Source organism: Thunnus maccoyii, chromosome 13, assembly GCF_910596095.1.
Source record: "Thunnus maccoyii chromosome 13, fThuMac1.1, whole genome shotgun sequence".
NCBI classification, from domain to species: domain Eukaryota; kingdom Metazoa; phylum Chordata; class Actinopteri; order Scombriformes; family Scombridae; genus Thunnus; species Thunnus maccoyii.
Window position 1 is genome coordinate 4,915,642 of NC_056545.1, and position 12,442 is coordinate 4,928,083.

The window sequence follows — 12,442 nt, forward strand, 5'->3', positions numbered from 1 at the left end:
TCTTTGTGGAATTGTTCAGGATCTTAGACCTCCATCTGGTATGAACATGTGATCTGTATCTGGATGCATTATCGGGATAATGACATAGATCTTGGGGCGTTTTTACACTTGGTATAATATGTAGGCGTTCTCATTATCTTGTTTCTGCATTATGATCTGATTCCAATACGCAAATTAGGTAGGTGAAATCTGTGGACTTTGTGTCTCAGGTCAAGTGAAGTGATGCAGAGTATTCTCGAGGGATGTGCAAGGAGAGGGTCACATGACAGAACAGCTCAAGGCATCTGTAGGCTACTTTTTATGTGCCTTGCTAACTAGGCTAATGTTACTTAAGAAGGTAAACAGATGCTAGCACTAATGCTACCTCAGCTACCTCTACCACTGTTGGTCCCATGACCCTGGTCTTGCACCTTGTAGCAGTTGCTTGAGAGCCTCCTGAACCGCAAAGTGATACTGCTGAATGGGGCTTTTCTTCTTTTTCCTTTGTCGAGAAAGAACTCGTCTTTGGCTTTTTGACAGACAGCTTGAGATAACAGGAAGAGGCAGAGTTAGGTGACCTTTCAACATGTTGGACAGAAGTTTTTCTTAAGAATGTGATCACAGTGGCAGAGATTTGAGAAGAGGATTTGAAGAGGGGGGAATAATTGAAGATCTTTGCGGAATGTGGAAAATATGTAAAGGCAGCAAAAGCAAAGTCTACACAATATGAGAGACACTATCATCGACTCCACAGAATGAAACTGGTGAGGGGTAATTTGTGTTGGCCGTACCAAATGGAAATGGGAACTTTCCTACATTGTATATGGGACTGTACATTATTGAGACCATTCTGGGTCAAAGTTATGGAAATCCTGGGTCATTGGTTTGGTTCAGCAATCCGTTTGACTCCTGTTTCTGTTTATTAGGGGACAAATAATATATCAAATTATAAATATACCAATAATACATCAAAGGGTATTACGCTGGGTATGATTACAGCCTCCAGAATTATTTTGAAGCATTGGAAAACCGATCCAGTCTGATTGCTATGTGTGCATTTACTTCCTTTCCCCCCCTTCATCCAGTTAACATATTCAGATACATATTGCATGTTAACACCTGGTGTAAATGTGAAGCATCTGCACCAGTCCATCTGTGTGCATTTCCCTCTCAACACAGTCCATCTTCTTTCCATGGCTGACAGACAACATCAGAGGAATAATTCATCTGAGAGTTAAATATGAGTTTGAAAAGCTTTAGAGGAACAATCTCTCCTACATCATCTGAACATCTCTCCCCCTGACTCTCTGTTAGAGCACAGCATCAATTGCAATCAGACTCCTACCAGGTCTCAAGTGCATCAAGCGGTAGATTGCACTTTGATTTTGGTGTCTGTCTTGCATTCAATATCAGTTTTGTTCAGAATGTGTTAGCTTGACAACAAGCCCTCATACCTAAAGGTCGGAGGCTGTTTTTGCCTTTATCAACGACCCATTTGACCAGAGCTGTGTCTCAAATCACATACTTCTGTTAGTACACGTTCATGTAGTACACTGTGTACACTATATATTACTGGCGTAGTGTGCAAATTTTGACAGGGTAGTGTTGTCTCAAATCAAACACAGCCGTTGTGTACTTACTGGAAATGACGATCGCAAATTAGCATTAGCTAGCGTTAGCATTCACATTATCGTTTGCACTACCAAATCATTACAGATTGCTAAATTAACCCAAAAAACATACTGATTGCTTATATCCAACAACAGTATAGTGGTGCTTAGTGCTAAAAAACACATGTATAACTTTAATTTGTATAATGTGGCGATGTTCACCGTAATTACAACATACCCATTTTTTAATTGTATTTTATTTAACTTAACCTTTATTTAACCAGGAAGTCTCTTGAGATACTTAATCTCTTTCACAAAGAACACATGGCCAAAATGGCAGCGTACAATAGGTGTCACAAAGATGCAACAAAAACACATTAATTTACAACAATCACATCCATGACAACAAAACAGGAGGAATATGAGATAAAACTTGAGTACTTTAAAGTATTACAATATTCTTTTAAAACAATATAATCTGATCTGCTTAGTTTAGACCAGTGGTTCCCAACCTTTTTTGTAAGACGTACCCCCACAGCCCAGTCTGATTAACTCAAGTACCCCTTCATCAACACCACCATTTATGTTCCAGATGTGTTCATTTGAATTAATTTCAAACTGGATGTAATTTAATTAATAATCATATAAAATGGATATAACAGTGGATTCTACAATATTTTCATACAATGGAACTGTCGATGTTTAGTTTGGTTTGGTCGAGTTTGCATTTGAACTACAACTACATGGAGAGGCAAAGGCTGCACGTTCCAACCATTCATCCATTAGTTTTAGTTCATTATTTCATCTCCTCTGCTCACCTGCTAACTAGTTTTCACACACTCTTAATTGCAATAACATCTAAATTAATTGTTATAGCTGACTCAATATGTGGATGTATTTTTTAATCAAATCCTTAATTCAAATTTTTCAAATTAGTTGAGCTACTCTACAATCTCTCGGGTACAAGTGGTTGGGAATCAGTGGTTTAGACGACTAAAATGACTTTAAGGGTTGGAAAAGATCACGTTTGTACAATGCTGATTAAGTCTATCACTGCCAGATAAATCTCTCTGTATTTCACAGTATACAGAGTTTTTAAATTTCATGTCGGGTGCGACATTCCCGCTCTGGCCGTTTGGCCGTTAATCGTGCAGCTCTTCTAGACTTTCCAAATGTTATTGAACTGAATGGATCAAATTCTGGTAGTGGAACGAGTCATTTAGCGGGGGTTGTTTGACTCTCAAAACAATTTATCCACTGTTTTACAGCTGTAACAGTAGGTTACAGCCAGTGGTGTACTGGCCATCGGGCATACTGGGACAAATCCCAGTGGGCTGGTGGACCATCAAAGCGTTTTTACCAGTCCTCCAGCTTTAAATGTCTTGATTTTCTTTATGTTTCTTTGTTTTTTAACATCTTGGGACCATATTGGAAATAAGTGTTTTTACTGTGACATGTTACTCATTTGATTATGTTTTGTGTCTATAATCCATAAATCAATCATATCACATCATTTTATAATGTGTATAAAAGTTAAGGGTTTGAAGACAATGCTAACCCACTGGTCAGATAAATTCTATAGTATTTAGTTGCTTCTTAGCGATTCAATTAAAATAAATCAGACTTAACTCAAATTAACATTGAGGACAGCAGGCCTGTATCAATCTGCATGCAGATGTGGTCTTGACAAGTCTTGACCTTTATCACATCTTCACAAAGGTGATGCCTCCGGTGTCATCCATCCTCACCTCTGCTCTTCAAATATCTTTTCAAATTAAGCCATTCAGAATAATTTATCATGACGGCCTGACACGTTTCCATCATCTCACAGTATAATGTCATGTAAAGCATATTAGGAAGGGATCTCTTATTAGCCAGTATGTACAGGAGGAATGATTACAGCAAGAAAAACCTGTTTCAATGTTCATTTGGGTTTGAGAGTAGTAAGAGTAGTGACATCAACACTCTTTGTCGATCTTGAAGAAGGCTTGAGGGCCGAAACATCATCTGAATAAAAGATAAATGCATATGGAGCCAGAGTGTTACTTCCAGTGATCAGCACCTCACTACAACCCTTGGTGTGCGTTACTTTTCCATTATGTAAATGTCCATTTGGGTACCTGACTATTGTTTTAAGACTCTTCCTTTTTAAAACTAGATTTTGACCCTCCTCTAGACCAGGATCACAAGATGGAGGATGGATGCCAGTTGTGCATTTTAGCTCAACTGTTGTACAAATTTCTATTAAATGTTTATGTAATCAAATTATGTCGACCCAAATTGTAAGTCCAGGGCTTTTGGGGCCCCTGGACAGTTGCCCACTTTGCCCAGTTGGTAATCCGGCCTCGTTAGCATATAAATGAATATAGTGGTAACAACAATTATCACAGTTGCAGGGAAGCAGGGGTCCTCAAAGAGCAGGCCACTCAACAACAATTATTACAGTTTAATCTCTGATGGAGAAACACTAGGTAATAAAATAAAATTTAACACAAAAGCAAGAAAGGTTTGTCGTTTATCTAGCATTGATTAGCCCTTCAGTAGCTCCATCTCAGTGTGTCTCTGCCCTGACTCACCGGTCCCTCCATATGCTCTGCCAGTACTGGGCTGATCAATGTTTGCATGGTTCCTTCAATGCATAGCAGTGATAATTAGGCCCCAGAGGATATCAGTGAATTGACAGATTAATCATTTTGACCCAGTGAATCCAGGCTGTGCTCACGGCAGCCGCACACATCGACTTTTTTATTTCCACTGAGAGCTTTCACTGTTAAGGTATTAAAGTCTACTGGATGCTGCTGTCAGTCAGCTGCCTGTGCGTGTGAGTGGAAGAAGCAGAAGTGTCGGGAGGAGAAGTGGTTTAAAAGATGCCAGCAGATGTTGCCTTTTGGAGAGAAATACAGTGTTTATAAAATGAGTGAAAGTCAGTGATAGAAGAGCAGGCTCTATGATGATGTGTATCTGTGTGTGTACTGGTTCGGTCTCACTGGTGTCCACTCTTGTCATCTTGGTCGTGTCCTTCAGGGCTGCAGTATGTTCACTTCAGTGAAGGCCTTCGAGGGGCAGCAGTACTCCACCCTGAAGAGGCAGTGCCTGCAGAGTGGCCTGCTCTTTGAGGACCCCCGCTTCCCCGCAACTGATGACTCGCTCTTTTACCAGGGCAACAGGATCGGACGTGTGGTTTGGAAGAGGCCTCGGGTGAGTTGCTTGGTGCAATAATAGAGCTTCAACTGATAAAAACTGACACATTTGGTTTGAGGCTGACTAGAGCTGCAACTCTTGTCTAATCAATTAGTTGATCGACAAAAAAATAATCGGCGACTGTTTTGATAACCAAATAATTGTTTTCATTCTGCAAAAATACCAAATATTTTCTATTTCAATCTTCTTAAATGTGATAATTTTATGAAAACTGAATATCTTTGGGTTTTAGACTGTTGATCCAACAAAATAAGACATTTTGAAGACATCAACTTGGGCTGTGGGAAATTATATTATTTCAATCAATATTTACTGACATTTTACAGACAAAACGATTAAACGATAATGAAAATAATCATAGTTGCAGCCCCATAGCTGATAGATTTTTCTAGATGCCCCAAAAGCTCCAAAATAGTTCAGGATGTATCAGTATGTTAGTTCATGACACAAATAAGGCCTCTTGTTTCAGGGTAACTGATGGGTTCCCAAGTGTCTGGAAATGCCAATATATTACATTTACATATTCTTAATACTGTATATTTTTAATTACTAGGTTATAGTCAGCCAAACCCTTAATAAAAGTTAATTAGCTGCATCAAAACAGGGCAAAATTCAGCGTATGTGTCCGACAATATCTGTAACTTTCCGAAACACATAATCTGACAAACATGCCCGCTTCACGCTGTGATTGGCCAGCTCTGCAGAGGTGAGATAAGTTAGCAGGGTGAGAACTTCTTTTTTTTTTTTCACTTGTTTCACAACTATTTCTTACAGAAGCGCATCTCAGTCACCAGTGAAAAACAGTTTGGAGGCGTTATCTTGTAATTATGACTTAAAGGTATACTATGCGGGATTTGTCAGTTGGTGTTTGTAAACACAGCATTCAAAGTTGGCACCTCCTCCCCCGAGCGCGGAGAGGGAGGGGAGGGAATAAGGGAGGGGAGGAAAGAGATGCCCACACTTCCACACAACCCTGTGGGAAGGTGCCGCATTGCTGGATTATGTGTGAATGCAGAGCTTCGTCCTGTCATCCTGTGGCCTTTCTGCTCTGCGTGTGTGTAGCTCAGACGTGCCCTCGGTCAAGCAGACACACAGACCTGCAGCTCTTTATACATCCTTGACACGGAGACAGATAGCAGAACAGAGCAGAGGGGAGGGACGGAGACAGCGATGTAACCTTGTCGCTACGCTACGAGTCCTGACCTCACACCCTGCGCGCTGTTATTGGCTGGGGGCTACACACCCACTGCCCAAAGGTTGACGCCCAGAAGCGTTCCAAACACAGCAAAATAACAAGAAAATACAGGCAGAGGGCAGAGTCTTTGTAGATACATACACCACCACACACTTTTAGTGGGTCATAAGTGATGATTTAGAGAGGTTATTTTTGTATTTAGTGAGTTTATACATTGCTTTTTAGGAAAATCTTGCATAGTATACTTTTAAGTATCTCATAATTACAAGAAAACTACCGTAATTACACTCACTGAGCACTTTATTAGGAACACCTGTGCAATCTAATGCAGTCCAATACAACAACTCTGCCATAAATTCTACCTAAATGTTTAAACTCGAAGCTTATACATTTTCAGTTTTTGTTGACATTGTCAGAAAGGTGATAACTCTACTTTATATTTATTATTGAGGTCATGGTGGGTGACGGTGGTGTACTGGAGTGCATTATATTGGAAAGTGTTCCTAATATTTTGCCCCCCTCATGTATGTCAAATGGGGTGGACAGCTGAACTAGAGTGAGTGTATGCGATCACTTTCCTTGTAATTATGAGATCCAGAAGTCATAATTCCACAATTTCTGTCACTAAGAGGCTCTCGCAATTTCAAATCGTACGATCATAAAAAAAATGCAACTGTAGTTTGATCCCTGATCAGTTCAGCCGCTGAATGATCTGTGTGACGGCGCGGCAAGAGTGAAGTGATGATGAAAGTTTTGTCTCGATCGTAGTCCATAAATGCGATCTATCCATGTGTTTGTTGGATGGTTGTTAGCTAGCTAGCTTGTTGTTTTATTTTAAGATTATTTTTTTGGCATTTTTGCTTTAATTGGACAGTTGATAGTGAGGTGACAGACAGGAAATTGGGGGAGAGAGATGGCTATGACGTGACGTGGTCTCTGGCTGGAATCAAACCAGGGATCTTGCGGTTATGTGCCATGTGCAGTAACCATTCGACTCCGCAAACTGTTAAAGTTGTCAATAAATTGCTGAAGTGCGCATGTTCTTCTTCTCCTGGTGTTTTTGGCAGATACCAACCAGTTTCATGTGTATTACTAACGCCCACTAGGCTGTAGTGGGAATCGCCCTGATTTGCATGTAGTCTGAAAAAACTCTGACTCTGACTGCACAGTTTGTATTCATGTATGTATTTCATGCATTCAGAATTACTTAATCCTTCATCTGGTTAATTATTGAAACTCTGGTGTCAAATAACCATCTCGTTTAACTCCTCATCATCATTTTATGCAACTGGGCTTACATGGGGAGCCGTTATTCCACCTTTAAAACATTCACATCAGGGAGCTCTCAGTGCCAAAGGTCCCTGCAGGATAAGAGTTTGATGACCTATGACTAATCATTTATAATTTACAGAATAACATTATGTCAGTAGTCATCGATCGTTGCTCCTCTCCACTCTTTAGTTTCCTTGTATAAGCTGGTGCTGTATATGTATGACATCAGATGCAGGGCCTCAGGATTTAGTGAGCTGACTCCTCTGCCCCTGTTATCCCCCTCACACAGCAGGCTGCGGTTCTGGATGGAGTAACCTCCTTCTGCCTGTGTGCCGCTGCATCGACATCCAGCGTGCATTGCCATGGAAACTGGGTCACGCAGATTATATGTTTTGGTCTGTGCTGATGTCAGTCATGCAGACTGAAAACTGGAAGAAGCGGAGAGGAGAAAAAGCAGGAGGAGCATCCTTTTCATTCTCTCCAGGATCCGATTTGTGTTTTCTGTCAGCATGTTAGGAACCCCAACCAGGCACATTTTTTATTATGTACTCAGTGAATGTCAAGTAGATACTTGTATAAGGAATCGTTTGGCTTTATAATTGTGAAACTGAGCAACAACTGACTCATTGTCATCTGCATATCAATCAAACTGCTCAATAAAAATATCTTTGATAAAAATACTCCATTATAAGTAAAAGTCTTGAATTCAAATTGCATATTAAGAGTAGAAAAGTATTAATTGAAACATTTACTTAAAGTATCAAAAGCAGAAGTACTCATTATGCAAAATGGCGATACAGTTATATTTTCTATTTATATACAGATATAGCATGTACAAAGTATTCACTTTTTGCTTTTTGATTCAGTGTTATAAAACAAAATGGAATCTTGGCAACAGAAAAAGACCCTTATTAAAAATTAATAAAAATTAATTACAAATACTGTCTGCACCTGTTTTACTTGTAAAATTTAGATCTGAAAAGTAACTATAGCTTTGAAATAAATGCACTGGAGTAAAAAGTACAATATTTCCCTCTGAAATGAGTGGAGTGGAAGTATAAAATAGCATAAAATGGAAATACTCTAACAAGTAAAGTACAAGTACCTCCAAATTGTGAAGTATATATTTGAGTAAATATACTTTCCATCACTGTAAAATAGTCTTAAAAGAAGTTGGTGTTCACTATGCGTAGCATCCAGCATTTTACATTCATCATCATCTGTTTTTATTTATAAAAAAAACAGTGTTTTACAACAAAAACTGACAATTCTTACAAAGAGTCATTCAGTTTCACCAACAATTCAATTATTGTTGAATACTACTAATACTAACGCACTGAAAACCTTAAACATGCTGAATTTCTTCCTCTTCTACCTAATGGTTAGTGAACGCTCATTCTCAATGCAGTGTTTCATTCAGGGGAGAGAGCGTAATGATGAAATTAAACATCAAACTACTTTAGGGACAGAGTTTGTTTGAGAGAATGAAATGTTCAGAACAATCAAAATTTAATGAAGTTCTTGACAAAACCTCATTTAAAATATCACACATGTGGATACGTTGCATTTCTGCACTACACTGAAGTGCTTCTAACACCACTAATACACAGTACAACTTGGATAAAACTATATGTATCAGCTGCAATGATTAGTCAACAGAAAATTAAGTAGCAACTATTTTGATAATGGATTCATAGTTTAATTCAGTGTTCAAATCAAAATGCCAAACATTTGAGGCTTTACTGAAAATTTGGGGGTTTTACAATGTTGGTTCTGCTTAACAAGTAAAGTCAAGTCAATTTATTTATACAGTAGAGCACATTTAAAAATAACAAAACTTGACCAAAGTGAGATAAAGAGACTGAGAATTACAATCAAATGACACAGACATAGTTATGAGCATCAAGGGGAAAATTAATAAAAGTGTAGAATAAAATAAAATGTATTAAATCTTAAAAACACAACAGAATTGCACAGATAACAAATAAATAATAGATGATGATGATGATGATTATTAAAAGGCTAAAGAAAAGAGATGGGTCTTAAGAAGGGTTTTAAATATCAGTTGATATGTAACAAGGTATCTGATAACATAATTTGGGGTTGTAGGAAATCATAATATACATATTTCATAGTGTTTTTATGTTTTATAGACAGAGCAGTTAATCCACAAAAAAACATCAGAGCAATCAATAATACAAATAATTGTTGCAGCCCTAGTTTCAATATTATAGAACACATTTTGATCAATTCCTGTTGAGACCAATATAATCCCATATATACGGCAAAGTTTCAAAATTACTGTAATTTCTCAAATAGCCTCAAGTGCAGAGAGAACCAGGCCTGTGTTTCTGTTTTTCTGTTTATATCAGTATATTTAAGGCTTCCTGCTTTCTGATTTGTTCCCATTTCATTTTTTGTAAAATCAATACATCCTCCATGTTTACTTGCTGTCTTTATAAATTCAGTATATTGGACATTTTCTTAGCTCCAATTCCATCAGAACAACAACAGTCATGTCACATTCATCAATCTGCTGCTCTGAGTTTGTTTACTGCAACAGAAATATTGTTTTCTTCATGTTTTTCTTTTCCAGTCTCCTCCACTTTTTTCAATCTCTGTTAAGCTTCTGTTGGTGAAAGGCAACACTTTGTTTCAAATTAAAAGCCTTTCTGCAGCTTAAAGGGCATAACATACTTTTGTCTGGACGGTGCAGAGCGTCATGACGTTGAACACACAGCACCACAAATCTGTAGCCACAGACAGATAGTTTGGGTTTTTAACAGTTAACTAACGACGGGACTCCAGAGATGTAGTGTTTGATGTGATTAGAGCGGGATATTACACTGTGAAGGATTATAGTGATGGTATGGTGTACAGACAAATATAATGTTGTTTTATCTCAGTGTTACACAGTTGGATTGCAGACAGTGGTTCAGATTTCTTGCAAATATCCAAATGTGGACATAAATTTCAGTGTCTTTTACAGCTTCAAACGTCTCTGGAAAATGTTCTTTTTCTTAAAAGCCTGTCAGCAGCAGGCTGATATATAGCAGTGAATAAATAAAAACCAAAAAAACCAAAACAGAATCATCCAAACTGGTAAATCATCTCCATGGACTTCAACTCCTTAAGAGACCATATGTTTTTATCTTGTGCAACATCTAAATCTGCAGTAAAACATGACAAATAAGAAGGCAGTTCTGTTTTATCTCACATGAATCACTGATATACTATTTCATGTGAAACATATCTAGAGCAGGTGATAATTTATTAACAAAAAATCAATGAGAAGCAGCCATTCCCCCTTGTTGTTCAGTAATTTGATGCAGGAAAGATTTTCCTTCTAACCACAATTCTCACGTCTTCTGGTAGTGTGTTTACTGCTGGAAAAAACTCCATTTTTTGGTTTAAAGCAATAAACCTCTGTCTCAAAAAGATTTCCATTGCAGTGCTGTTTTCTCATGTTCCCAAATAAATAAAAAAGAGGCAGAAAGCTTCTGCCAAATGAAAAATTAATCTGAAAATGAAAAATGAGTTTACAACTATGTGAAGAAACATCTCCAAAGCAATGGTGTTAGAACAGATGCTGAATGTAAGTTGAAATATTTCAAATAAGCTATTTTACACTGACAGCAGTCCATCAAGTTGCTCACAATCTGACTGCAGAGATCAGAGATCCGTGTTATCAGTGTCAGGGTGAAGGTTCATGGGTTTAACCCCCCCCCCTAGAGTATGTTGTGCTCGATGTTATCCTTGCTCAGATGCATCCAGGCGATATTTATGGCAGCAATGTAGTCCCAGTTGCAGAGCGTGCGAGCATAAAGAGCAATCTCTAATAAAATGTTCCTCCTCCTCCTCTCTGTCTGTCTCACATTGTCTCTCAGCCTGTCTGTCTCTCTCTCCTCTTCCTCTCGCTGCATCTCCTCTACTTATTTGTGTCTTGAAAAGAGTGAAATAACAACAAGAACTGTGAGACAATGGAAACGGAAAATAGTTTTGTTTTTTTTATACCATTCATGCCAAGGTAGCTATCATTTTCATATATCTGAATGTATCAGGTCATTGTGGGTGAAGTTGCTCGGGATGTACCAATTCAATCCGATCAGTTTGATCAATATCGATGTACTGACCTGATTAAGTGGATCGTGTATCTGCCAGACGTTTTTGTCATTATAAAATTCTGTCCTCCTCCAGTCATCAGTTGATAACTCTGTTTTTAGTGCCACAGCAATCTCTGGTATCTTGGGCGTAGGAAGCATTGAAAATATGGGGGGGACAATCTAGTGAAGGGTATGAGGGTCCTCCCCCCAGGAAATTTTTAACAGATGTCATTTCCTGTATTCTGGTGCCTTTTAACAGGTGGTTTAAAGGTATAATATGTAATTATTCCACATTAAAATGTTTAAAAACAACTAGACCTATGTTATATATGTTGTTGAGTTGTGTACTTACATTATCTCAAATGTTTCCAACAATTTTCAAACCCAGAGAAATCTGTAATTTAATCAAAGTAACGGACCGTTTCATTTGGTCGCATGTCAATGGCGTCATACCTCCTCTACCAAAGAGTAAACACGCACAAGATAAACACGGCGGCGCTGTGTTTGTCCGCTACAATGGCGTCTACCAAAGAGTAACTTACACACATACAAGATAATACATCGGCGTTGTGGTTGTTCCACAGAAACTGTTATAAATTGACTTTTATTCAGTTTTAAGCCACATTTACATGATAAATTTAGGTCGTTTATAACTATATCATAGAACCCCAAAATCTCATGAAATACTGAAATAAATGTGACACAATTAATCACCAACTTACTTAAGGGTAATTTCATAACCTCACACAATTATCAGGTGTCCAGTTGTATTAACAATGTAATGGTGTAATGGTAACACTGCTGTGGTCTTTGTTTTCTTCATTAGTCCCCTTCATCCCTTTTTGTTTCCCTGCTTACTTCACTTTTTCCTTCTTTACCTCTTCATTTCATCCCTTATACGCCCGTGCCTGGTGTCATGTTACCTTACATAGATATGATCTTATGAGATACAGGCAGTGAAGTATAAAGATGTAAAAATTTGGAAAGCTATGGGTGGGGTTTGACAGCATTTTATCAAAGTAGAATCCAGTATCGAACCAAATCAAATAATGTGTGGTGATTAAAGTGAATTGAATTAAGTT

At 38.1% G+C, this 12,442-nt stretch overlaps 1 protein-coding gene across 1 annotated transcript in view; it reads left to right on the forward strand.

The window, feature by feature from the left end:
- capn5b (calpain 5b) overlaps positions 1 to 12,442 on the forward strand; it is a 58,309-nt gene that overhangs the window by 12,852 nt on the left and 33,015 nt on the right. The window contains exon 3 of the mRNA XM_042431985.1: positions 4,614 to 4,787. Coding sequence (XP_042287919.1) covers positions 4,614 to 4,787 — 174 coding nt within the window. The remainder of the gene's footprint in view (positions 1 to 4,613; positions 4,788 to 12,442) is intronic.